This window comes from Lipophrys pholis (assembly GCF_963383615.2).
Source record: "Lipophrys pholis genome assembly, chromosome: 3".
NCBI classification, from domain to species: domain Eukaryota; kingdom Metazoa; phylum Chordata; class Actinopteri; order Blenniiformes; family Blenniidae; genus Lipophrys; species Lipophrys pholis.
Window position 1 is genome coordinate 4,627,449 of NC_137627.1, and position 27,645 is coordinate 4,655,093.

The 27,645-nt window shown below is 42.4% G+C and overlaps 1 protein-coding gene across 3 annotated transcripts in view; it reads left to right on the forward strand.

Annotated features, from left to right (window-relative positions):
* The first annotated feature begins 2,654 nt into the window (after window positions 1-2,654).
* pax3b (paired box 3b) overlaps window positions 2,655-27,645 on the forward strand; it is a 33,808-nt gene continuing 8,817 nt past the window's right edge. For 2 of the 3 annotated variants that reach the window (XM_080460464.1, XM_080460465.1), the window contains exons 1-7: window positions 2,655-3,006; window positions 3,341-3,576; window positions 3,764-3,821; window positions 4,168-4,311; window positions 21,920-22,119; window positions 23,326-23,491; window positions 25,221-25,435. In XM_080460464.1, coding sequence (XP_080316590.1) covers window positions 2,922-3,006; window positions 3,341-3,576; window positions 3,764-3,821; window positions 4,168-4,311; window positions 21,920-22,119; window positions 23,326-23,491; window positions 25,221-25,435 — 1,104 coding nt within the window. In that variant the 5' untranslated portion in view covers window positions 2,655-2,921. Of the gene's footprint in view, window positions 3,007-3,340; window positions 3,577-3,763; window positions 3,894-4,167; window positions 4,312-21,919; window positions 22,120-23,325; window positions 23,492-25,220; window positions 25,436-27,645 lie in introns of all 3 variants that reach the window. The other variant, XM_080460463.1, reaches the window with a different exon arrangement.

The following is a 27,645-nucleotide window of genomic DNA, read 5'->3' on the forward strand; positions in this document are numbered from 1 at the left end:
AAGGTGACTGACAGTGACCCTCACCATCGTGGGCGGTGGGAGGGGTCACACTGTCCCCTCCAGTATGTCATCTCGTGCAGGTTTGTCAAACATAAAGCTCGTGGGCCAAAACCGGCCCCACTAGAGGCTCCGATCCGGCCCGCTAAACAACCAAGCGAATTAAAACATTTTTCAAAGAGAAACTGTATCTCTTAAAAACTAATTTCTTCAGAGTCTTGGACACAACACTGAGACCCGGGCGATGCTACCGTGAAAGCGATCAGCCTCCCTGTTATCAAAGCCGTGCTGCCAGGGTGACTTTGGTAAACCTTCCCGGATGCAACAGATACGGTTTTGGGGGGGAATTTCATTAAAAATCGGTTTATGTTGAGATTTTAGTCATTTCAAGTTGTTGTTGTTTAGTTTTGTGGGGAAAAAAAACTGATATTTTCATCACGTATAACTTTCCACCACAACAAAGAAAAACTTTAAGGTTTACATTATAAGTCACTACTTTTCCATTCTGGCCTCCTCAGGATGAAATTAGACTGCATGCGGCCCCTGAACTAAAACGTGTTTGACACCCCTGCTAATGAAACTATATCATAATAACAGAATCACTCAACATAAGTTAGTATTATGCAGAAAATGAATCGTTTATAAAACTATGAATCAAAAGGTTTGTGCTGCTCCTTCAGCCCAGAAAATGATCTTGACATTTATTTTCTGATTTTGCTCCCTACAACCAGCAATGATCTGGAATTTCTTTCCTTGCCCACTACATGTGGAAGCTTTCAGGTTTTAATTTGTATTTATTTTTTCAACATCCTGTACATCCACACAATTACCATTTATAACAGGCATACGGGTATATATGTATGCTGTGTAATACGTAGGGGGTCGAGGTCCAGCCTGGATAAATGACACAAGATATACTGACCGGAATTATTTTCTTTGTATTTACGTGTAGCAGGGATTCTGTGTTTTGAGCACAACAGTGAGACCTGAACAATGTATATTTAATGGACAGTGAAAAATAAATAAACATTGAACCCAAACTTGCACCTTTATGGGGCAGAATCAGTAAAAAGCACAAACCCCCTGTTATTGTTTGCTGGGGCATTAAACAGAATAGTTTCCATTGTTTTATTTACATTTATGAGATGCATCATTTGTCATACAATCATTAGCACAAAAGCGTTTAATGATGGTAGGAATGTAAATGTATATATTATCCTCAATATAGACACTATAGGACAGAAATCTTTATTTTTTTAAGGAAACAATAAATAAATAGAGTCCATGACGCACTTCTCAAAAATAACCCCAAATTTGACTCTAAATCCCAATGATGGACTTTCTTAGAATGATGGACAATAAAGTCAAACGGCCCTTTGTGTGTCATTTCAAAGCCGAGGCGCTGAACCTTTGGCTCTAAAGGATGCTGTGACCCGCGACACGCAGTGCGCAAACACAGTGGCTGAAAAAGAAACAACGATTTACCCCCAATCTATTGTCTTTATTGTGACAATATTGATTATTAGACATTTTGAGGGGGGCAGAGATTGGAAATAAAGCCACTTGTCTATAGCGGCGGTGGAGCTAGACGGGCTTTACTGCCGCCCTGGCGTCGTCTCCCGCTGTGGCGCACGTCCCCCTTCACGCTGCTCTCGGCTGGTCGGTGCTCAGTGCTGAAAACCCACAATAAATTCCTGGAGGTGCACACACTTTAGCACCATTTGTGTCATATATGAGACGGCAGGGTGGCAACAAATTAGAGGTCGTGTGTGATAGCGTGCGTAAAAACACTCCGGATCTGATATCAGGCACACGTTTGGTGACTTTGGAGTGCGATTAAGCCCATCAAGACAAAGGACAGTAACATGTTTAGAGGTTTGGTCAAATACGGAATATAGTATTTCTTTCCCTGAACCATAAGATGGAGCACAAATATCAAACCATCGTATGTGTTAGTGCGCAAAAACAAATCGATGAAATACATAATCTTAAAATTCAAATCTGGTGAGCGAGATGTTGCTATGCATTTTATAAAGGAAATCATAATGATTCATAGTTGGAAAAAAAAAGCAGCATTTGTCGAAATCTTTACTTTAAATGTGTATGTAGCTCAACATGTGTGTTAAAACAATGTTGAATAATTTGCTCATCTACTTGATATTCCGGGATTATTAATAAAATAATCTCCAGCAATGTCAGGAACCTTTGCTGGGATCAGTTTTACACCGTTTGATTGTAGTTCAGAGGATAATTGTTTGAAGTTTTGAATATTTGATTAATGAATGGTGGTTAATGAATAAAAGTGAATAGAAAAGCTTGAAGTGGGAATAAATAACCACACAGATTATATAATTCTGCCTCCTTAATCCTCTCGTGCTCGCACTCTCCACCCAGCAGGACCCTGGACGTGGATTTGGGGTCTGATGTTTGTTTTTTGTTTTGTTTTTTTGCCGGTTGTCGCTGGATTGACGCTCACGTCCCGTCTCGTCCGGTCCGAGTGGAAGCTTGTGACAGCCTCTCTGATTGGTCAAAAGTTTTCCACTTCAGCCAATCAGAGCCCTCTTCTGCTTGCCGAGACGCAGCGTCTCGACCAATCATATCCGAGAGCGCAGACAGGGGTGAGAGAGGAGCTCCGCTGTCTTTGAGTGACTCCTCTCAGTTTGAACCGGTGTCAACAACAAATAACAACAACATCTCCGCCCCACAAAAAACTACCCGGAAAAACCAGGCAGACCGAGAAAAGTGACTATTTTAACTCCCTCTATTGAATTGCTTTCCCGTTTTGTCTCGTGGCTGCCCCGGGACGAATGCTCGGCTGCAGCGCGGGCCGCGGCTGAGGCGGTTTGTACGGCGTCCTCCCGCTGCGCGCACGGCGGAGGAGCAGCCTCCGCGTCCGAAGGGATCACCGGGCCGGTGGAGGAGATATGACTGCGTTGGCGGGGTCAATACCCAGGATGATGCGACCCACGCTGGCTCAGAACTACCCCCGCAGCGGCTTCCCCCTGGAAGGTAACGGGACCGGGTTTGATGTTCGTCTCTGGGTCAATGGTGTTTTGGATCATAAACGACTTATCACAAAAAAGTCTAAAAAAAACACAGCTCGCTCTAATTGCTTGATTTGCGTAAATGTGTAATTTCACTTCTCTTTTTCTACTATTTACTATATTTTGCTAAACTTTGCATGTACCCTGCAAATATCTTCCCTCAAAGCATTTTATTGTGTCATTATTAAGACTTATTGTTGACGCAGTAATGGCAATAAATGGTGATTTAGACTGTAGATATTCCTTGCACCCCTCTGTAGTTAGAGTCATGACTCTAGTATCCTGTGTCCAACTTGTAGTGTCCACCCCGCTGGGTCAAGGCCGAGTCAACCAGCTCGGAGGAGTTTTCATAAATGGCAGACCTTTGCCCAACCACATCCGCCATAAGATCGTGGAGATGGCGCACCACGGCATCAGGCCGTGCGTCATCTCCCGCCAGCTGCGCGTCTCCCACGGCTGCGTGTCCAAGATCCTGTGCCGGTACCAGGAGACGGGCTCTATTCGACCGGGGGCTATCGGAGGCAGCAAACCTAAGGTATGCACCGGAGAGGCGGGGAGAGAAAGGTGCAGACCGGGGGAGGTTGGGACGCATGTGCACGGATGTTTTCTGACTTTATTGTGCCAGCTGGTAACTTGTTGATTTTACAATTCCGTGTGTGCAAAAAGTGAAAAATATGTGTTGTTGTTTTTTATTTATTTATTTATTTTCTTTACTTTTGAAGCAGGGAACAACGCCGGACGTAGAGCGGAGAATAGAAGAATACAAGCGGGAAAACCCGGGTATGTTTAGCTGGGAGATTCGGGATAAATTACTGAAGGATGGGATATGTGACCGCAACAACGTTCCTTCAGGTAAAAAAAGGCAGAAAAGACTTGATGCACTTTTTGTAGATAGTTTGATAACACATTTCATCCACAGTTTTGATAATAGTTTGAACAATTCAGTGCAAATTCCAGAAAATGTTTTTGTAGTTTAAAATGTACCAATAAACTTCTTCCACATTTTTGCAAGTTTGATAATTATTTTAGCATTTAAAAAAAAAAAAAAAAAAATCTTTTCTGCAAAAATCTTTGGTTAATTTGAATTTAATTTGTTTTTTTCGTGTTTTTCAATGGACTCTCACAGTGAGCTCCATCAGTCGCAACATGCGGAGTAAATTCGGAGGGAAAGGCGATGAAGAGGAAGATGATGAGGAAATGGAGAAGAAGGAGTTGGAAGACAATGACCGGAGGACCAAACACAGCATTGAAGGCATCTTAGGAGACAGATGTGAGTGAACGACAACGGTTTTTGTTGCTGCTTGTTAAAAAAAAAAAAAAAAAAAAAAAAAAAGTTTATATTTGTACACGTGTGACCCCAATTAGACACATTAGAGCCTAGTGGAGTCGTGCTCGAGCGGATATCTCTACAGAAGAGTTCCCTGTTAATTGTGCACAATCCAGAAGCATCCGCGTCCACATCTTTAACCTGTGGAGCGTCTTTACGCACGGGCTGTCAAAGACTTTTACGCAGTGGTGCAGTCAGGCTGTGTGTGAAGTTTTAGCATGCCGTAAAATTGTTGGATGTGGGTGGAGAGTGTGTGTCCTCCTTTGTTAGGGATTCTTTATCGACCATATCTGTGAGGCTAATGCTTTTCCCATGAGGCCGTACCGTAAATCAAACAGCAGCAGGTGATGGAGGGAGGGAGGGAGGGAGGGGTGGGAGAGAGAGAAGAAGAGCGAGAGAGAGAAAGAGAGAGAGACTTTACAGACTTGTGTATGTGTGTTACAGTAAATCCTCTCGCTGTGAATGCACATGAAGAGTACACTTATCTAAAGTGATGCAGCATTAATAATCCAGTCAATGCTTCAGTGCAGTACCTTCATAATAAGATGAACTTTATCTACAGCTTGTGTGTTATTTTTTTTTCTTTTACTATCAAGCTTACCACGTGCTAATTTTTTAATCAGTAGCTAATCTCACTTTAAAATCAAACAAAAATAAACTATAAATAAAGATTCACAGATGATCTGATGGATCACAAAGTTTGTCACTTTCATGTCAATGCTTCTTTTCTGCTGAACCCATGAATCTCGGGCCAAGGAAAGAAGGGAACATGATTTGAGCTTCAAAGGCCCCACTTTTTTTTTTTTTTTTTAATACAGAAAGCGTAATGCCACAGTAGATCGCTTTATTTAATACCTGCATCAGATGAGTGAAATTTGCCCAGGTGTTAACTATTTCAATGCATTTTGTGCTTTCCATAATATTATAACTAACTCAGCATGCATAGCCTACATATCTTTAAATATGTAATTCCACTGAGTTCGTCTCGTTGGTAAACAGCCACACTTTTCACATTTGATTCAGTTAAATTAACCCTTTAATGGCCACGTGACCGTGTTCGGTAACTTGCGCATTTTTATATGTTCGAAATTAATGAATGCAAGCGCACAACAATCGTTAGTAACTGTCGAAAGTCGATTATTTTAACTTGAGAATTTGAAAGAAAAATAAGAAAAGTTTCAAACACACACACAACGCCAATATGGAATCATAGGAGGTTATGTATCGCGAATAATACATTACATAGCTGAACAGTGGTACTCAGTATAGTATAGTATAGTATAGTAGTGTTGAACTGTTCAATGTATTGAAATTTGCACCACAGATTGAACAAGTCATTCAAAAACGTTTCATGATTGACTATACTCTAAAGTGGACAGACTGATACTCTTCTGGAAACTGTAAATGTACGCGGTGGAGGAAAAAAAACATTTTAAAACGTGAGTTTGTGTTATTTTTGTCAGTTTAATGCTTTTCAGCGGCACGTAAAGATTGGTAAAAGTTTCAAAGTGTTGGAGGATCCTTCAGCCACTCACTGGACGTGCAGTTTTCTATTTCCATGTCTCCAAGTAAAGGGTTAAACTGAAATGGGGCATATAATTCAGAGGGGAAACACTGGAAGTGGTGGCTGCTGGTATTATTTATCCAAAGTGAAACTTAAGAACAGGCGGGTATTGTTGCTAAACTCTTTGGATCCTCGGTTCTCTAATGAGCTGTCACTATCTGAGCATCTCTGGCACGAAGTGGCGCACCAAACAGTTTCCATTCGCAGCATTAAAGCCACGACAGAGGACGGATAAAGGCCTCGAGTTTGAGGAGACAAAATGTCCCCCCAGATGAGTTGATCAAACATTTGTTGAACGGTTTCCATCTCCGGACAAAGGCGCGCCTCGCGCGCACAACGGGACGCTCGCGGATGAACTTAGGAGACAAAGGCGCGCGGAGTCTATTTGGGGGCTCACGCTCGGGCTGCGCGGGGACAAAAGGGGCCAGCTTGGAAACAGCTTTGGGAGAACCTGCTTAGAATTCAAGAAGCAAGAGGGGAAAAAGAAAAAAAAAAAAAGAAGGGGAGAGGAGAGCTCCTCCGCGAAGCCCGACAGAACTTATTCTGAGGCCGCAATGAAGGATGAATTATTCAGCGAGAGCTGCAGCACGGTTTAGAGGGAAAATGGCCGTTTTCACCTACAAAATGTTCCCTATTCGGGGTCCCGACTGCCATTCATTCACGGGGACAACTGAAGCCTCTGAAATTCACTCACGTCCCGCCTGAGGATGCGTGCGCGCTCCCGGGCCCTCACACCCGCGGGCCCGCGCCTCAATTAAACAACTCCAATCAAGTTTCTTCCAAACTATGATGACTGAATGACGCTCACAGAAGAGATGAAAAAATATGTTTTTATTTTTATTTTTTTATTATCAAACATTGATTATTCACACATAAATCTAAATACTGATCAAACTTTTATATATTCACATGACCACTGTTGCATTTTTTTGGCACCTTTGCCCTCGAAAATCCTCTCTTACTCCACATTAGTGCACCTGATTGATGCTTTCATGTTGAACATGTTGTCACAAATATATGATGCTGGGTGATTAGCGACAGTCAGTAAACGAGTTATCACATTGTGGATGATAAAGTGATGAATCCCATCTAGACATATTTCTATGCTTATAATAATAATAGTTGTAATATTATTCATGCAGCGTTTAGTTAAATAAATGGGACATAATATATAAATTAGTTACCTTTGTGGGTTTGAAAAGTTTTGCATTGAATTGAAATACCATTTAAAAGTATGCTAGTACTGGATGACATAGATCAGCATAAGGAGATGCAGTTTTTTAAGTGAAAATGCATATTTCAAAATGCTTATTGCTAAAAGAAATGTTAAAAAAAAGCAAAAGAAGAAGAAGAAGTATGTGTTATATATATGTGTGCCTTTAGCTCCTGTTTGAAATGACCTGATTATTGTCCATTCAGTAATAAGTTATTCTAATACAGGTTCTTATATGAAAGTTTTTTTTTTTTAAACGTGTAAGTTTGTTGTGGCTTTCATATTAACACTTCTGCTCATCTTATCCCAACACTATCTGAACTGGTAACCAATCACACATTCAAAGTGTTTTTTTTTAAATTTTTATTATTTTGTTTGTTATTTTAAAGATAAACGTTGAAACAAGTGTGCCATGTTAGTGAGAGTTTTGCTCTTTTTTAGTAAGGGTGTAATGACAAGAGTCTCACATCTGTCCTCTTTAATAATGACTGGAGTCCTGACTTCCTGTCCAAGTCTTTTTCTGGTTGATAATTGAGGATAATCTAACCTTTACAAAATATATGTTGCTGCAAAGAGAAAAAGAAAAGGCTCATCATATTTTTGTCTGCCTCCATTGATCCCTTAAATATGCTGGATTCAACTACATAGTATTAAAAGATATGTTTAATTTCTGAGGCAAACATTTTGAAAAGTTTACTGAACCAAAAAATGTGGCATCCTCCCAGCAGTACGTTCTCCGACCGCGAAGGGGTCGCAGACCCCGTGTTGAACACCTCCAGTTTAAAGTCACAATCGCAGTAATTCTCATAAAACACGCGCATTTGCGCCCTTCCTTTGAATAAATGCGCCACACTCCCAATGCTCCAGGAAAAACAATATTGTCCTATTAAGGCGCATTTGATAGAGCCTAATTGCCACGTTTGTCATAATATTCAGATTGTGGCGAGCAGAGGCCCTTTGCCCCACTCTGCCCCACTCTGCCCCACTCTGCCCCGGGAAGACGGACGGTAATAAACGGGAGCTGCGCGCAGCCTCATGATCCATCACGGATTGTTTGATGCGACCCGGCCTTAGGCCCCCGCGGACATTAATAATGTCCTCTAAACGATGTCGATATTGTGCTATGTCACATTTAATGACGGAGGGAGTGTATTAAAGAGTGCTTTCGCTGAATGGGGTCCAATGTTCTCCCCGGAGAACCCCCGATTTGGCCCCGGAGCGCAGTTTCACAATGGGGGCCCCGGCCACCCGTCCTGCGCCGCCGCCGCACCGCCAACACCACCACCAGCCTCCCCTCCACCACTTGCTCCCCAAATCTCTTCAAGCAGATTAAATCGACTCTTTTATTTCATGGCACTTTCATCTGGAGAGCCACACCGCCCCTCTCCCTCTGTTTCCTCCTCTCTCTCTCTGTCTCAGCCTGCGGCGCACAGCGTCTCATTTCTCAGCCGCATCCTCCGCTGCTCACAAAGGGCCGCCAGTGTGCGCCAGAAAGTTTGCGAAGCGCGCTCTGTATTAACCTTTTGTGGCTTGATTGTGCGTGTTCAGTCGCAAGTTCAACTCTTTTCTTGGAAATATTCATTTGGAAGGCTTTATTTTTAGTTTGCGAGTGATCAGCGGCGCAGAGAAGTGGAAAAATACGCACACCCTGGAAGAAGTAAAGCTACGAGAGTAAAAATGGCGCAGGGTGTTTTAACTTATTTACCTAAGTAGCACTGGTTCTAAACTGTACTTTGGGTGCACGTATCAAAATCAATTTAACTATTTAAAATGAATATCTAATCATGTTCGATTCCAAGAAAACTTCAGTAATAACAAAAACAACTATCATGTATTATTAGTAAACATATCAGAAGTTACATTGTCAAGTAAAAGTTATGGTTGAAGTGATAATATAAAAGCATAATTTTACCAGGTAAGCAAAAAATTACTAATATTTTGCAAACTATCCAAATAACCTGCCTTTTCCTCTGTGTTTTGTCTTTACAGAGGTTAAAACTAATGATAAGCCAGTTTTAAGGGAAAAGTACAGATGTTGTGTACAAATATATTGAGTAAAAGTAAAGCGTCATTACATAATTGGAATATCGAAAGTCTACTTAAACCCTTCACTAGGTAGGAGAACATATTTGCATTTTTTGTTTTGTGTGCATTTTTTCACATTTCTTTCAAATTGGTTATGTATCTAGGTGCTGCTTCTCCTATTTATTTATTTATTTACTCCACTGCTCTGGCAGTGAAAACTGCGAAAACTGTGCATTGCAAGTGGTACTAAATAGCATCCAGTTAATCTCTAGTATAATTCTAATGAGAAAATGTTTCCAATTTAGAAACTTTATAAGAAATAAATGGAAAAAATGTGTGATTTTAGCCATTATAATGCTTTTTAGCAATTTTAATTAATGTTAATTAGCAAATAAAAAGGTTTCCCACGAATCTTTAGGTATTGAAATGTCTTCATATAACACTGGAGTAAAGTGTTTTAATGAAGGGTAAACTGATGGAATATTTATACCTTATTCTTTATTTGTCATTTCGTAAACTATCAGATTATACTTTTTTGTCAACTAAATCAACAATTACTGCATTTTATTGATACAAAAAGATGTGCTAATGCTTTAATTATTGCCTTTACTTTGTAAATCTTTTGCAAAATTGCAATAATGAGTCAAAGATGAAGGTATTTTAAAGAGGCAGTGCACCATGTGGATGCCACCTGTTGCTTCATCAAATTTGGAAAGCTCACATGATAAAGTGAAGACAATGAAACCAGATTTGAACAATTTCCCAAAAGATTTTCACTTGAAAAAAGCACAATCCTTCCTCATTTTCATTCAGATTGGAACCTCTCTGGCAGTCAGAGTGGCCCTTCAGGCCCTAAACGAACTCCGGGTGTTACAGTAATTAAAGTTAATGATTAAAATGAGGCTCAGTGTTGCCCGGCTGCCTCCTCCTCCACCTCCTCCTCCTCCTCCTCCTCCTCCTCCTCCTCCTCCTCCTCACATCTTCAGAGTCTATCTTTTCCATTCTGTACTTACGGAGGTGAAATTAGCCAGATAATACAGAGGAGCCTTGTTGAGGGCCGATACATTTTCATTTTAGGCTCTGTACACACACACACACACACACACATGCACGCACGCACGCACGCACGCACGCACGCACGCACGCACGCACGCACGCACACACACACACACACACACACACATTCCACTCTGCAATGCAAACAGTCAGAAGGATAACTTTATTTGGTGAAAGGGGATCCTGGACCGGGCTAATTGAATAAGCCAGGGATCTTTGAAAAAGCCCTACCATGGTGAGCGCAGTCATCATGTCATAATTAGGTTTATTGAGGCGCATTCCTTCAATCTGCCTCCATTCGGCCGGCCTCATTGTGTCTGTGGCCCGGGCCAGTGGCCGGGGAACAAAAGGGGAACCGTGAACAGACAATACATGAAAGAGTCGTGAAGATTTAACATGCTTTGTCACAGAAATGGAGCAGGACTCTGTTTGTGTAAATAACGCTGGTGAATGAGGGCCCGGGGTCTCGGTGCCACTCGGGGGTGAAGCACCGCGAGGCGTGGGCACACACTGGACCGGTGCCATGGCACAAGAGGGCCTGGGGGGGGGGGGGGGGGGGGGGGCAGGAACATATGAGTCGGGGTAGAAACTCTTCAGCACAGGCTGACTTATAACCTTAACGTGTGGACATGAACTACACCTGCTTTATTTACTCATTCTTACACTAAACGGGCTAAAGTGCTACTTACGGTTACTTAACAAGAAATTATTTTAAAAACCTAATTTAACTCAAATAAATGAAGGCAACCAAGAACAATTCAATCAAGTTGTGTACAGCTATAAATCAGTTTAATGTTTTTAAATGATACCAACCTAAAAACATGTAAGCTTATACTTTGAAGTTACTCGACCAGAATCCAGTTTGCTTCACTTTAAATTCAATTGACAAACTGTTGAAAGGCATCACCAAGATATGTTCCATGCTATCACTCAATATCCCTAATGATACTGATAAAATCCAGTCATCTATATCCTACTGTTTGCATGTATCAGATGTGGAATAATATGTTTGAGTGTCAAAGCCAAAAAAAATAAAAATTATTATCAAGTTTCACCAACAAACATTTTAATGCTTACCAACTCAATTTGCCTGCAAAAGCATGAAATGACAACCACATTTTTTGACCAATCTAGGCCGTTCAAAAGGGAAAAAAATTCAATGTCTTGCTGTGTCAACTCGTGTTTTGTGCGAACTCTCATTAACTTCACATCTCGATTTTGTATGTTAGATACTTTTTAGTCGATCTGACTCATAAATTCTGGCAGAGACATGAGCAATGAATGCTTGATGGATCTGATAATAGCTATTGGCTATTAGTGGTCCGGGGGTCTGCTGAAGAGGGCTCTGTGTGTCCACTCAAAGACTCAATGTGTCACTCAGTGCGTCCCTGGGCACGAGGGCAGAGGGGGGCATGAGGGCCAAGTCGCCAACACCAAATCACTCTCCTCTACCCCCGGGCTCTCTCTCTCTCTCTCTCTCTCTCTCTCTCTCTCTCTCTCTCTCTTTTTCAGCCTCCCCTCCACTCCTCCCTCTCTTTTTCAGCCTCCCCTCCACTCCTCCCTCTCTCGTGAGCATTTTCTCTAATAAGCCCATGCACTGCGACTATCCGAGCATGAAAACATAGTTATCTGCAAATGAATGGCCGCTCTATGCTTCATTAAAGCCTCTTTTTCCTTTCACACTCTTATTGTGACCCTCTGATATCAATTCAAAGGGCAATTAATGAATGCACACCAACTTTGAAGTCAGGGTGATTTCTAGAGAGGGCGGGGCTTTGGTCGAGTTGTGTGTGTGTGCGTGTGTGTGTGTGTGTGTGTGCGTGCGTGCATCGGGGTATTTTGGGGGTATTCCCCCCTTCAAAACCCCGCCGTAGCGCCCCCAGCCTTCACCCCGTGATGGACTAGCTACATTGAGCTGAGAGTGAACGAGCCCCCAAAGACGGTTTGAAGGGAGTGAAAGAGTGAAAAGGCCCAGCGAAGGTCAAGTAGAATAGCTCGCCTTAGAATAAGGCCCCTCTTTATCTGCACTATAGGCACAACAGCTGAGGGGGAGGGAGGGGGTGGGGGGGTGGAGGGGGGGGGGGGGGGCAGACTGGGCGAGGACTTGTTTTTTAACCTGCGCAAGTGTGTTTTCTTGTGGCGAAAGCACACAAGACTGTGAGCGTCTGTGTTTTCCCTCCTTTACGTGTTGTACCGCGTGGTTTTGTGAGCATCGCTGTTTTTTTTTTAATGCCTGTGCGAGCGCATGTGCAGGAACCGGGGTCACGTTCTCGTGTCAGAGTTGGCGGAGGCCGGCCAGAGGCCAGTAAACACAGCATCAGGGCCGCTGACGGGGATGGGGAGGGCAGGGGAGGGGAGGGGAGGGGACAGGCAGCCGTCAATCACCCGACTGATGGAGCCTGACTCTCTTTTCCCAGCTTTGTTAACCAATTAGCCCCCGAGACTTTTAGAACGTGTGTTTGTGCTGTCGTCATGCCACGCGGGGTTATCGTCTGTCATAATCAGCCCGTGGACCAGAAGGCTTGTATACACACTGTGTACTCTGTCTGCTCAGCGTCTGAGCAGACGAGTCAGTTTTTCATGTTAACACTGAATTCAGCACGTGAGATGTTGTTGTTGCCATCTTTACTGTTAACTCCTATCTATCTATCTATCTATCTATCTATCTATCTATCTATCTATCTATCTATCTATCTATCTATCTATCTATCTATCTATCTATCTATCTATCTATCTATCTATCTATCTATCTATCTATCTATCTATCTATCTATCTGTCTGTCTGTCTGTCTGTCTGTCTGTCTGTCTGTCTGTCTGTCTGTCTGTCTGTCTGTCTATCTATCTATCTATCTATCTATCTATCTATCTATCTTTTTGGTTTTCCGTTAACATGACACTGAAAGTGCAACTTTTTGAAAATGGCTTCCAAAGTGGAACTTTTTCAGAATGTTTTGACTCAGCCTCCATGTAAACAGGGTGGGGGTGGGGGTGGGGGTGGGGTTGGGGGTGCAACTTTTCTGAAACCATGGTACTGGTCATGTGAGTAGATGGACAACAAAAATGGCGGCGACTCTCAGTCCATATTCTCCATATTCTCGTGGCACTTGATAGGTTTGTAGAAAAACTGTATTTAAGGGTTATTATGAATGTCTAGATCACATTTGGCTGTAAATGTCAGATAAACAAACAAAACAAATTTAAATTTTTTTTATAAAGTGTTGCTGTTGTTGAGTGTTTTTCAGAATATAATCTTATTAAATGGCGTTTGCTTGATTTGAACATTTTCATACTATTTAACCTATATACTGTACTCACACCACTTTGACCCTTTAGTTTATCCGTTTATGAGTTTAAAGTTTGCGAACAAGAAACGTTTGCGAAGTTCTAAATATGTCAGCCACCATTTTCCTTACACCATGTAAAAGTTTTCCCCCCAATCTATTTCTGTTTTTGCATCTGTTGAGGCCATGTTAACCTAATTTCATGCATCTAATGGAAACTCCATTAAACAACTTCCGTTGGAAGGAAGTACACGTGCAAAGATGCTCGCATATTTGTGGAACTGGGTTTATTAGTCCCTACAGCATAAGCGGCCTGAAAAATGAATCCCTGATGAAAATAATCAATAGTTAGAGTCTGTCTGAATGAATGCGCCACTTTGTGGAAGCTGATTACAGCGGCTTCCTTGTTCAAACAGTTATTCCCTGCCAAACCAAAAGTTTCCCTGGAAATATTTACCATCAGAGACACGAGGCAAAAAGCATGAAAACCTAGATCGACCTTCACAGACGTAAACTGAATACACTGTTATAGTCTGGAATTTTGAATTTGTAACCTGGCTGATTGAAGATATTAGTTTTCTAAATACATCATAGGCTAATAGTGGCTGTCGTCAGCAGGGGCGGTGTGTGAAGATGAAGCTGTCAAACTTACTTCACGTCAGAACAAAACAAAATGAAAAAAAACTAAAAGACCCGCTAACACACCTTGCTGGGTTTCCGACAAGTTCTCCCCTGACGGTGGCTGGGGGGGGGGGGGGTCATTTTTCAAAGTCAAAGAGATAAGCTGCAGGGTTTACTCGGGGTCGCTCCCCCCCCGGTGCGACACAGGAAACGGGGTTAGCAACACATTTAGCCACCGATGACAGGTAACGACCTCCTGAGGCCCGGCTCCCATCAGTCTTTCATGACCGACGCGTCGACGTTTAACAAGAGTGAGACTGATGACTTTTATTTTTGTATCTCCCGACCAACGCCTGCTCACCTCTCTCATTTACAGGCCAGCTGTGAAGGTCACAGCTCTTCTTCTTTTTTTTTTTTTTTTAAGCCAGTCAAGTGAGTTCGGCCTCCACCCTTCCCTCCCTCCCTCCCTCCCTCCCTCCCTCCCTCCCTCCCTCCCTCCCTCCCTCCCTTCCCCTCATCTCCCACACACATGCACTCCCCACCTTTCTCTTAGAGTCGCAGATGGGTCCATAAGCTGTCAGTAAAGCCATTATCCGGCCCAGCATCTGCCCGCCTTGACTTCTATGTACTGTTTAATGCAGTCGGCCAGTCACTTAGTCCCTCGGCTCCTGAATGGGAGCAGCACGGTCGACTCCGCCCAAATAAATGCTGCGTTTGTCTCCTCTGCCTTTTGTTTTGTGAGTGTGTGTGTTTTTGTTTTTTTTTTGGAGAGGGGTAGGTGGAGAGAATTGATAGAGGGGGAAAGGGAGGGTGGATGTGTCACAGAGAGCTCGATTTACCCTCGCTATTAACCAAAAGCCCCAGAAGAGTTACAGGGATGTTCGAAGAAAGGGGCGTAAACAATCCCACATATGGTCACTCGATTCAACAAACCCCCCACCCCAAAAAAAAAAAAAAACTCCCCACGAAATCCACGCCATTCGCTCGTTTTATTCGCCGTCTCTCATGAAATAAAGTGCAGTGCCACATGTCTCAGCGGACACTTTCAGGCCTTTTGTGTCCCCGTCTCCACTGCTGTGGTTCCCACCTCCTCCTCTCAGACACCCTTCCAGAAAAGGCTGTTTCAGGCTGTTTTCTTCCTCTTCTTCCTCCTCCTCTTCTTCTTCTTCTTCTTCTTCTTCCCTGGGATGGCGTTGCGCAGTGGGAGCCATTTTGGGGCTTTCTTGGCTCTGGGGAGGGTTGTTTTGGCCCGGAGTTCCCTTTCGCCCCATGTGCCTCTCGGGGGGCTTCAGTTTGGTTAAATTAAACAGTTTTCTTTTCTCTTCTCTTTAACCCCTTCCACCTCCCCCTCCACCTCTCCTATTTAATGCTCTCACCCGGCTCCCGGACGAGCTCGCAGAGGTCTCTCTCTTTTTTTTTTCTTCATCCCCGCTCCCGCTCGGGTAATTTTACCCTTTTAAGGCTCACGTTTTCTCATATTTCGATAAAGTGACATGAGCCAGGACCACATCTGCAACCCCCCCCTTATATCACCTCTGCTCCTTGAATCTGACGTGGGAGTGAAAGTAGAGCGAGTAGAAAGAAGTCAAGTGTTTACAGGGGTTATAAATACAGCTTTTTTAAGATATAGCATATGTCTACAGGCGGGGAGTGATACCGGTGCTCAGAGTGGATAATTTGATTGGCCGAGGCTGCTCGACAGTGCCACGGCGATAGGATCAGATCTCGGGGATAGCGAGGCGATGACGGCGAATGAGGCACTCAGAAACCACAGGTTTTACGAGGTTGGAAAAGGTCCGGGGAGCAGGAGAGAAAGGTCTCGCTGTCATCTCTCCATCTAAACGTTCCTCCTCTTCCTCTTTGTCTCGGAGAGGTAGGACCGCTCTGCACCCACGCCGAGTTAGTGTTTTTATCTCGACAAAGCGTGGAGGGTGTTTTGGAGCTCGTCCATTTCGACGCCACGTGAGTGGGGAGAGTATTAATGGACGCTGAAGCAAGGACGCCTCGGGGCTGACAAGCTCGATTAGCAAAGCCTAAAAGTCGGCGAATACGAGGGGGAAGTCCAGCACTGTGTGTGTGGGTGTGTGTGTGTGTGTGTGTGTGTGTGTGTGTGTGTGTGTGTGTGTGTGTGTGTGTGTGTGTGTGTGTGTGTGTGTGTGTGTGTGTGTGTGTGTGCATGGGATGATTGTGCGGCTGCCCTTGATCTCGACACGACTCAGCAATTTAGAGTTACCCCGCGTTCCATGACTCCTCAGCTCCTGCCACCGTTATTGAACACGACATTATCTTTTAACGTTTTATGGAAAGTGCTTAAATCTATCCAACACATTTGCAGGCAGCAATTATATAAAAAAAAAAAAAAATTTTAAAGTGTCCTAAAGTGTTACAAAAGTTGTAAAAAGTAAATCAATAAGTTTTCTGGAATTTATTCACTCAAATTGTAAACCCAAATATTACATTTTAAATTCAAAATGGTGTGTTTACTTACCCACACAGTATTTCTAGTTTCTCTCTTTCTCTGAGTTAGTTCCACAAGTCTTGAACTACTTGAGATTGTATCGGCAGCCTTTCAAAATATCCTTTCCCCACTGCATCTTTGAACATCAGTGCCCATGTCACTTCTTATATATGTGAATCTCACTTGAAAGAAACTCCTTCCAACCTGGCTGATGTGAACACTATCAGACTCAGAAAGGAAACAAGGTCCGTGATCTAAATCTCTCCTCTGCCAGAGCAGGAAAGACAATTTAATCTCAAAATAGGTGGAACTCTGTGTCAAATATTTACTCTAACTTAATTGAGCTTGATCTACTAAAGCAGCGGTGGACAACTCATTTTCCCAAAGGGCCACATGAAAGATTGGCACTATGAGGCCCGAGACATTAGTTGACTTGAGTTTTGCTCAATAAGAAATTTTGTCTTGATAAAAAGCAGGATTTCTTTTTTTCTGAGCTGCTGTTGCTCTGCGACCTTCTTTTCTTCCCCAGTCTCTGTATGGAAATCACGATTAGATTTTCCTACATTTTCAAGTTCAATAAATAAATACATAAATAATTTAATACTGTGTTTTCATATTTTTTCTCACTGTAAAACAGCCATTTATGAGGTAATAATTACTAGCTCTGTGAGCAAAGGTGCTCGACCCAAACAATAATGTAATATTGACCAATAAGTAAAACAAAATTGACCATTTTAGATGTGATAAAGCCAATGATAACAAAAATGTAATTTTATTCAGGATTATCAGATAACCACATCTGTCCCCAGGGTCTTATAGTGTCCAGTTCTGTACTAAAGCTTTGTGTGTATAAAAATGAGCGTAACATTATACTATTTGATCTACCAATGGGATGCACTGAGGAGTCTGTCTTACAGACATGCTAAATAACACACTGTCAGATAGAATAAAATACTTGAAGGAGTTTATATGAATAGAATAATTTACAATAGGCAATGTATTCGAAAAGGTTTGAATCTGTTCTGTCTTTGGCAGAGAAGTTGCTGTTATTGTAGTGAGAAGCTTTTCCTAACTTGGCCCACCAGGACTTTTATTTGGAGATTTTCTTTTAGATTCATTTTTTTCAGATTTTCTTTTAGATTTTTATTTTTTTCAGATTTCTTTTACCCTTTAGGCCTTGAAATCGGTTCCAAATGTCTTCTGTTGTATTTTTTCACCACAGTTTTGACTTTAAGATAAATCATCTGTCATACTACTCTTTATTTTCTTCCTTTTCTTTGTCAAACTAAAATCTATTATCTGTTTGATGACTTCTAACACGTCCAGATGAATGATCTCAGATTTTAGGCTTCGTGCTGGAGGCTCAGCGCTCCTTTCCAATGCACTCCAAAGCAGGCAAAGGGGTAAGGGGGGTGATACAGTTTCCAACAGACCTATTGCACAGGCTCTTTTCAAACTCCTGTTTGTAGACTTGTGGTGATAACTTGCATTAATATGCATTTCTGCAAACTTTGTATATGATCTTAGTAAATTAGAAATGAAAATGCTAAGAAGTGTTCTTGCCTTCATATGTTGAGTTCTGGAAAGGTTCTGGATTCCAGTGGTATTAGTGATTTTACAAAATAGCATAGGAGTCAGTTAGAGTCAGAAAAGAGCGAGGAGTCGGGGTTCTTCTCAGCTTTTTTAGTCCTCAAAGCTGTTAAACATGTTTTTAGAGATGACCTCTGCTCACCGATTGGGTTTACACAGTGTTTGCTCCGCCAGATATTTTTAACCCTTTAAAATTCCATAGATCATGCACACCTACACCCTTTGTTATAATCTATAAATGTCTTTACATTATGTAAACTGTTTTGCTTTTTTATTTTCTATCTTGACTCGATGTGCTTTTTTTGGTCAGTGATAACATAACTGTGATTATCCTGAAAAGAATCAGTGTAGCAGAGCCTGATGAAAGTCAGTATTCAATAGGGTTTATTTGGTAACCTTTATGGCATATATGGTAATTCCCACGTGCTTTTGATTCTGTTAAACTAAATAACATTTTATGCCAACGAGGACCGTTTATTTATGAAAACTAGTTGAAATGATTGATTTCATGACTTTTTCACACTATGAATTGTGATTTACTTTCTCTCTCTCTTTTTTTTGTGAAGAGTTTCACACTTTCAAATATATTTGTTTTTATACAATGAAATTAATTGGTTTCTCGTTATACTCACATTAAAGTGTTGAAATAGCTTTTAACAACAGCCAAGGGTGAAACAAATTAATTCAAAGGCATTTTAAATAGTATATTATAAAATATAAACATTTGCATTTAGGCCCAATGCATAGAAGAGCTTCAAAGCTACAAACCAGCAACACCTCTGTTATAGTTAAATACGAAAAAATTAATATCAATATCTTACCATTTTAATTTGAGTTAATCAAAGCATATTTCTATATTGTTCTGTTTCCAACTTCTGGAAGACTCACAATCATTTTCAAAACCACCGGATCTGACAGACTATTTCTAAATGTGTTGGGCAGTGGAGCAAGGATGAGAATTATCTTAGAGAAGCTGGAAGAAAATTGGAGGAAATCACTGACAGTCAATGAGGAGGAGACATTCCTTTCCCTCCTTTCAACTAGTGTCCACTCACTTGAAGAGAAGCCCCTCAGACTGTGGATGTTCCTTTGCCCCCAACAACTATGAGCCAACACAGATGCCCAGACACACTATCCCCATGGGTACATTTACAACCACAACAACAGCCTCCATTGCCCCCACTTCCCTCTCCGGCCCCTCAGGTGCTCTTACAGTTCCCTCTGGAAGAAGGGGAAGGGGAGTGTTGTTTTTTTTTTTTTTTTTTAACAGAGGGGTGGGGGTAGAATGCCCCTGAGCTATGCCCCCCATGTACCCCCTCTCCCATCCCCCCCCAAGCCCTCTTCGGATCCTTTTTTGTCCCCCCCTCCACCCTTCCCCAACCCCTCCCAAGCTCCCCCGTGGGGCAGGTGACAGGCCTCCACTGTGAAGGGCTGAGGGAGCCATGACGGATTCCACAGATGGAGCGTGGAAATCGCCGGCAAAGACCTCAGCTCTGTGGAAGCAACAAAGAGCCCCCAAGAGTCATGGAGGGAGAGAGGGAGAGAGAGAGAGAGAGGGAGAGAGAGAGCGAGATGGGGAGACGGGGGACAAAAGGAGGGTGACGAGGAGGGGGAACAAGCGTGGGTGAGGAGAGGGAGGAGAAGGTGGTGCTTGTTTAAGAAGTACTGGTGTGCCAAAAGGGTAAAAAGTACAAGCTTTATTGGGCAAATTTGGAATTTCAAGCCGTCTCTTGAAGTGAACTAGTGCAACATTTCTGTCTCAGTATCATGATCAGGGCTGCTCTCCAGATATCGCTTCAACTTCAATCCGTCCTTTTAAGTTTCATCTGGAGATCGACGAATGCGACAATCTGACAAAGACAAGTGCAACTAACTTGAGACCAGCTTGAGACTTCAGACTCCCCAGACTAAAGAGGTGCCACGTTGTCGCTATTTAAGTAAACCTCTGGAAACCCTGGTAGCGCTCATAACCGATAGGTAATTCCAAAGTGATTAAGGATTTTCCCAGGTCGCCTAGGCTTTCCCAAGGCCCAAATCCCTGTGAAATGCTGAGGAACGTTGCATGCAAGGGTTGGGTGAGGGGACGGCTGGGGAGGGCATTCCTCGCAGCCCTCCTCTGTGGCAGGAACTGGTGGGGGAGGCCGCAAAAAAAAAAAAAAGGCCTCGTCTCTTGTTTTTCAGCCGTCCCATCCAAAAACTCCAAAGCCCTGCACTCCACGCCCCGAATTCCTTCCACAGCATTGATAGGGTGACGTCTCGCCTCCACGTCCATGATGTGACACTAATCTCAAGGTTTTTTTTTTTCAAGAACTGGTGCCACGAACAGCTAATAAAACCGACATCTTAAAGGAATTGTCTAGTCTTTTCCCTGCGTCCTTTCTCAAAATGCTCATCGAAAGCTGACGTAGAATTACCAATCCCCCCAAAATTGCAAAGATATTCAGCTGAGGATTAAGGCAATGTCTTCATTTCTCTCGCGCCCCCTTTGAAAATATTTTACTTATTGGCTCCCTCATGCTTGAATGTTTCTTTACCAATTTGCTCCTAATGCATGTTAAGTTGACTCCCACTGCTATTGGTGTTGTGAGGAGGAGAACTGGCCAAAGGGGGGGGGAGAGGATCAGTTTCACATGAGGGGCCCTGAGCTATTTGGATTCTCTTGTATTTTATTGTTGCTTCTGAGGGGGGAACTAATACAGTGTTGCACACAAAACTTCCCTGGTGCTGAGGGGGAATTAATTAAGTGTGGCACAAAAAGTGGGCTCATTGGCCTTGGTGAACCTCGAAGGGAGCCAGTGGGGTGTTTGAAGTTGGAAAAACCAATCTGCTGGCTTATGTAAAATATTGCTCACAATGGTATTAATACTAACCTGAAAGGCTGAAGAGTGGAAAAAAAAAAACACAAAAGCTGTCAGGGCGTGGAATATCACCAAGGTTTAGTCAGCGTGAAGGTCTCGCTAAATAACAAGTGGGAGGCAAGAGCGACAGGTTTTAAATTCAAGGCCTCAGTCAGCATCAACGTGATCGACAGTTTGCTATGAAGCAGTGAGAGGATCTTTACGTTGACGGAGGACCCGTTTACACCACAAGGTTTTCACGTTGAAAACTTTCATAGTATTTTGGTCGTCCGTTTACACGACGCGGTGGTCAGAGACACTGAAAACAGCTCCCTTGTTACAGAATTGGACGCAAGGAGATCAATGTTTCAGCACTGCTCCCCTGAAAAGTCCCTTCAGATCGTAAAGCAGCGTTCACCTGGCTTGAGAAGCCGTTTGTCCTTCATCGAGCCAACTGCCCCTGGGCGTAGAGACGACAATCCACACACACACACACACGCACACACACGCACACACACACACACACACACACACACACACACACACACACACACACACACACACGCTCAGCAAATAAGCCCTGGATCCAAATTAGCCCTTTGTGAAGCTTTTAGTCCTCCAGCCCCCCGTGGTGCCTGGGGAATCATGTCCGATGGGATTATTCCTACAGCTTGGAATATTCCTTCTGAATGGAGCTCTGTTTGGTTGATTGTGTGTGTGTGTGTGTGTGTGTGTGTGTGTGTGTGTGTGTGTGTGCGTGTGTGTGTCACAAAAGTGAGTAAAAAGCCAAGTAGTTCCTCAGTGAATTCAGTTGTTGGGGAATCCAAACATGGATCATTTTAAACCGAAGGAAAAAAAAACTCAACCTGTTTTTTTTTTGTTTTTTTTTCTATTTCATATGAACAGCGAGCCACTCAGACGAGGGTTCGGACGTGGAGTCTGAGCCCGACCTGCCGCTGAAGAGGAAGCAGCGCCGCAGCCGGACCACCTTCACCGCAGAGCAGCTGGAGGAGCTGGAGAGGGCTTTCGAGAGGACACACTATCCCGACATCTACACCAGGGAGGAGCTCGCTCAGAGGGCCAAGCTCACCGAGGCTCGGGTGCAGGTACAGAGACGCGTCATGAAAACAACCCAACACACACCAAATCACCTCCCCTCACACCCTCACAGAATTTTGCGATATAATATGTTGTAATTTTACTTGATATTTAAATAGAACCTAAGATAGTGAACAGAAGGTGAAAAAACAGTCAAGATATCAGCAGAAAAACTTCAATCCATTTATCGACTGACATCATCAGCAAGTGTCCTAACTTGTAATACCGCTCTTAACCACATGGCGGGGGGAGGCCACAGGCCAATGAAAGAACCAGCAAAAGGTTGTGACGTTAAAACGCGTCATTTTTTGTTTCTGAAAAGTTTAGCCTTCACGCAGCAAGGCTTTGAACATAATTTCTGTTTCTATTGAAACAGCAGACATGCGGAATTTGATGTAGGTTAGCATGCGATTGTGATTCTCAATTATAAAACTACTAAGTCCCAGGAGAATATGGACTGGGCGTCATGACACTCTGGAGTTGTTGTTATTGTCCATGTACTTGCTCTTTCGGCAGAACTATTTACTACGACCGTGGTGCACATGGGCAGTAGCAGCGTTTCAGAAAAGTTGTATTTCCTCTGGTTTCCATGGAGACGTGGCATTTTCCAAAAGTTTGACTTTGGAAGCCGTTTTCAAAAGTTGCGTTTTCCGTAGCTCCTTTGTACAAACAGACCCTCAGTTAGAAGGACGATAGACTAACCGCCACAGTAACTCATCACTGCCACCCCAAGGCCAAATGTGGGACTGTTGAAATGGTACGCATTGCACCTTTAAAGGCAACATGTCCGTATCTGAGCATGCACATCTCGTCCTCTCCTGCTCCCAGGGGCCCAATCCAGACTTTTCCCATTGTGATTTGGAATCCAGTAAATTCTCCTCCACAGGCTCCATCTGGGAAGTGTAAACAGGCTCAGCATGAGCACCGTCCATATGGACTCAGCATGTCACAGTGCAGCCAGCCAGCCATGAGACACACACACACACACACACACACACACACACACACACACACACACACACACACACACACACACACACACACACACACACACACACACACACACACACACACACACACACACACACACACACACACACACACACACACACACGCTCTCGCTCTCTCTCTCTCTCTCTCGCTCTCAAACTGCTGTACTCCAATGAGATGCTCATGGCACACACACTTCTGATCACTTTTGTTTGGTTTTCCAGGTGTGGTTCAGTAACAGGAGAGCGAGGTGGAGGAAACAAGCTGGAGCCAATCAGCTGATGGCGTTCAATCACCTGATACCAGGGGGATTCCCACCTTCAGCCATGTCCAGCATCCCACCCTACCAGCTCTCTGACAGCACCTACCCCCCCTCTTCCATAGCGCAAGGTAGGGGCAAGTTCATGTGATGAACATCGATGCTCCAGCTTAGATAGTTTTTTTATTTTTTTTATTTGTATGTGCCACTTTGTTTTTTTCTTACTAATAGAATATACCTTTATTTTATATATTATATACCCATATTAAAAATAAATCTTTTGTGTGGATGGTGGCAGTATTCCAACTTATTAGGCGATTGACATCGTACCACAATAACATGGGATGAATTTCAACCAAACGGATTGAAATTAGCATTGTGCTAAATCCGGCATATTTACAGTTAGTAACCTCATGAAGAGATGGCTTGTTTATTGATATGCACTGTCCCGTCCAAATAAATGAAAATAAATGAAAGAGACGCTTCAGGGTATATATATCAGGAGATTCAAACACAGGAAGAACTTTTCCTTGTTACCTTAAATCCACAGGTGTCAAACAAATTTTACTTCAGGAGCCACATATAACCCCATTTTATCTTGAGTGGACCGAACCGGTAAAATGGTGCCATAATAACCTTATAATGTAAACTTACAAGTTTCTGTGGCACAGAGTATAACTTTTGAAAATTTGTATTTTTTTTTTGCAAAGCCAAACAGTTACCACTGAAAAGTACTACAACATTAGGTCAACTTTAATGATACCGTCTGGTGCGAAATACAGTGAAATGTCCCAACAAAAATTCTCCTATGGTTGTTGTATTATGCACGTTTTTACAAACTCACCCTGACAGCGTGGCTTTGAGGCAAGTTTGATAACACCGATGTTGCTATCTTTCATGGCAGCATCACTGATGTCTCAGCTCGGGTCTCAGTGTTGTGTTTGTTACCCTGGGCCAAAACCCGGGGCCTTATGTTTGACACCTGTGCTTCAATTCTGTCTTTCATTTATAGGCCATTTATATGCAATAAAATGTGTTCTAAAGTGTAAAACTACCCAAAATCACACCCATTCATTGCTTGAAAATATGCATTTATTGATATACATTTTATCGAGTAATAAATCGTAAAATGTCGATGACTTGTTTACAATAAATTTTTCTTTTTCTTTAGTTTACTTTTTATTTTTGGTATTTCAAAGCATGTAAGAGATATTCAGTTAAAGTAATTAGTCATAAAAAAGCTTTAAAAAACATTTTAAAGCAAAAGGGCTTTTAGCATTTTAAAGCATTTGTCATGTTCTATTTTGAAATGGAATCCTAAAATTCTTAACCAAGCTACACCTATCTCAATGAACACAAATTTTTTATTATGTCTTCAGTAAATATAAATATTCTATGATGGTGAAGAAATGAAGTGACTAAATATAGTAAATTCGCAGAATAAAGAGTTAAGCCAAACGATTGTCTCTGAAATGTTTTACCACAATTTCAACTCAACAGGCAGGTTTTTGAGGACACTCAGACGTTTTTCCAAATATAGTTTTTTTTATCAATTCATTTGTTGGTCATGCTCTCGATTAATTTACATGAATTTAAGAAAATGTAGAAAATCATTAATTATCCACAAAATACATTAAATGTATGATTTCAAAAAGAATCCTGTTGATTGATTTTCTGCTGACCCACTAATGACATAACCAACCAGATGTAATACCAAACTCTCACTCTAGTACTTCATATTGACACATTTTAAGTTTTATATAGTTTTGCTTTGTCTCAAGTTGAAAGTTCAGTACGAGCATCTGTGTGAAGAAAAATGGTTTTATTGACAAAACTTCCTCCGTCCTGTTCGTCCTGCAGTATCGGAGCCCCCCAGCACGGTGCACCGCCCCCAGCCTCTGCCCCCCTCCTCGGGTCACCAGTCGTCTGGAGGTGGAGGACAGGGGGATGGTGGCTCTGCCTACTGCCTCGCCTCCGGACGCCACTCCTTCTCGGGGTACTCGGACAGCTTCGTGGGCCCCGGAGGACCGAGCAATCCCATGAACCCCGCCATCGGGAACGGGCTGTCTCCACAGGTGAGGAGTTTGTGTGCACACGTTGGATTAAACTATGACTGAAAGACTACGGTAACAGAAACACTAAATCACACTGCTGGCATTACTTGTATTCATTTCATTAGTGTCTTTGTACTGAGTATGAAATATTTTCCCCAAATCACAAAAAGTTTGTTTGAAATAAACATCCATATAAATGAATGCCACATTTTAAGCATTGACTATGTATTTCATCTGCTTAATCACAAACCATTTTTTTGTTAAATCAAGTGACACTTTTATTAGAGTTATTCGATTCCGTGTAAAATGTTAAAGACTAAATTAATGATATGAAAACAGAATATAAAAAAAACCATTCAAATTTATTCTTTCATGTTTTTTGGATACATGACTTTATGGATACTTCATCTTTGTAAATCTAGTAATTAGTAAATAAAATTAACACTTAGACCCCACTAGCACAACAACGTTTCAAGTGAAAACAATGTAGTTAGCATGTTGGGCCACTAGTGGGTGCTGTTGTTTGTTTTTGTAATGAAACCACACACACTTGCGCACAGAGAACAATATACTATAAGTCAAGACACTCTGGAGGGAAACATTGTTGTTATTGTCCATCTATTCCTGCACGAGCAGTAGAACTATCTGTTAAACAGAGCCTGAGCATTTTTAAAACAAACTTGTTTAGTGCAAAAGAAAACCGAGGGGCACCAGCTTTTTAATTTCAGCGACACTTTCAGCATACTGTATTATAAGAACCTTTTTGAAAAGGTTCTCCCTGGCCAGATGTGTTCAGAATGACGACTTTGCTGTAATTTGATGTTTTTCTTAAGTTCCTAAATCAAAGAGAAACAAGAAATGAAGTGTTTGTTTGACTGTATCTGACCTGCCTCAAGAAACAGCAAGTTGTTATGGAAGCATCAATACCCATCACTTATTATCATTTATTCTTCATGCTATAATTGTCATGTAATCCAAATTATTGAAACACATTGAGATATGTTGTGACCCGAAGCACGTTTCTGACATTTATATCATATAACAGGAAAAAAAAAACTAAAATTTAATGTAGAAATTGCATTAATCCTGATTACTACACCTGTCTTGAATGCATCTTGAATTCTTTGATAGAGAAAAGGTGTCATATTTCTTTGCGTAACATCTTGAGGTTGGACTGAGAAATCTCAAAACTTTTAAATCGACATTTGTTGCTCCGACTTTTCATATTGACTTTTGATTTTAGTTTAATTTATCATCAGAGAAAAAGTCAACGCTAGGTCAGGCCAAAGGGACGCAGTGTCCTTCAAACCTGTTCCCTGGATTAGTATCAGTTCTGTTTTAAGAGATATAGATTGTTTTTCCTGCCGGAGTATTGACCATAACACAGCCAATCAGAAGTCGTGAACACGTGTGACAAACAGATCCACTCAGTTTATCAGAGCTTGAAGACGCTTCACAGTTTCACCTTTTCAGAGATTGTTTCACACAGTTGTGGAGAATATAGATACACAGACATGCTCCTCTCTGACTCATATATTGCCTGGTTAAATGAAGATGGCTCTTTGCTTGTCGGGCGAGAGGAGCGAGATGACTTTCGACAGACAGAGGGCGATGGATCGTATGACGAATTAGAAGTGAAAAGACAATTACAGTCAATTATCCGGCCAGGGCGTCCCCAAGGTCCCCAAACCCCGACAGAGCGGGCGCAGAGGAGACGGATGAGTCGGAGACCCCTAACAGGCAGAAAATGAGATTTCAGCTTGGCGCGGCCCGACTGCTAACGGCGCGGCGTGAAGACGGGAGACACGCTCGCATTGCTCGCAGGTTCCCATAATTGCACACACGCCCGCGTGGTGTAGATAATTGATCAACTCCACCACATTCAGGGGATCAGTTAAGGATTTTGCAACGTCTTTAAGACAAATATTACACGACATGCTTGAGCAGCGTGCCAAAGTCAACTTCTCAACCTCCAGTTTAGATTGGAGGATTGATTACAGCAGTTTTTCTCCCTCAAAATTCCACCGCAACGCAAACAAGCAGGGTCATTTTTCATTTTGCTTTTGTCTGTCTAGTTGTGGAATTACATGGTTATACTGAAAGTGTGCGAGTAGATGGCTGTAGCTTTTGGGGGGGAATTCTGTGGACGTAGAAAGACCAGACATGGAGAAAGACATTGAATCCGTTTCCACAAAATGCTTACGTATATGTCAACAAGTCAAGACTCCCCC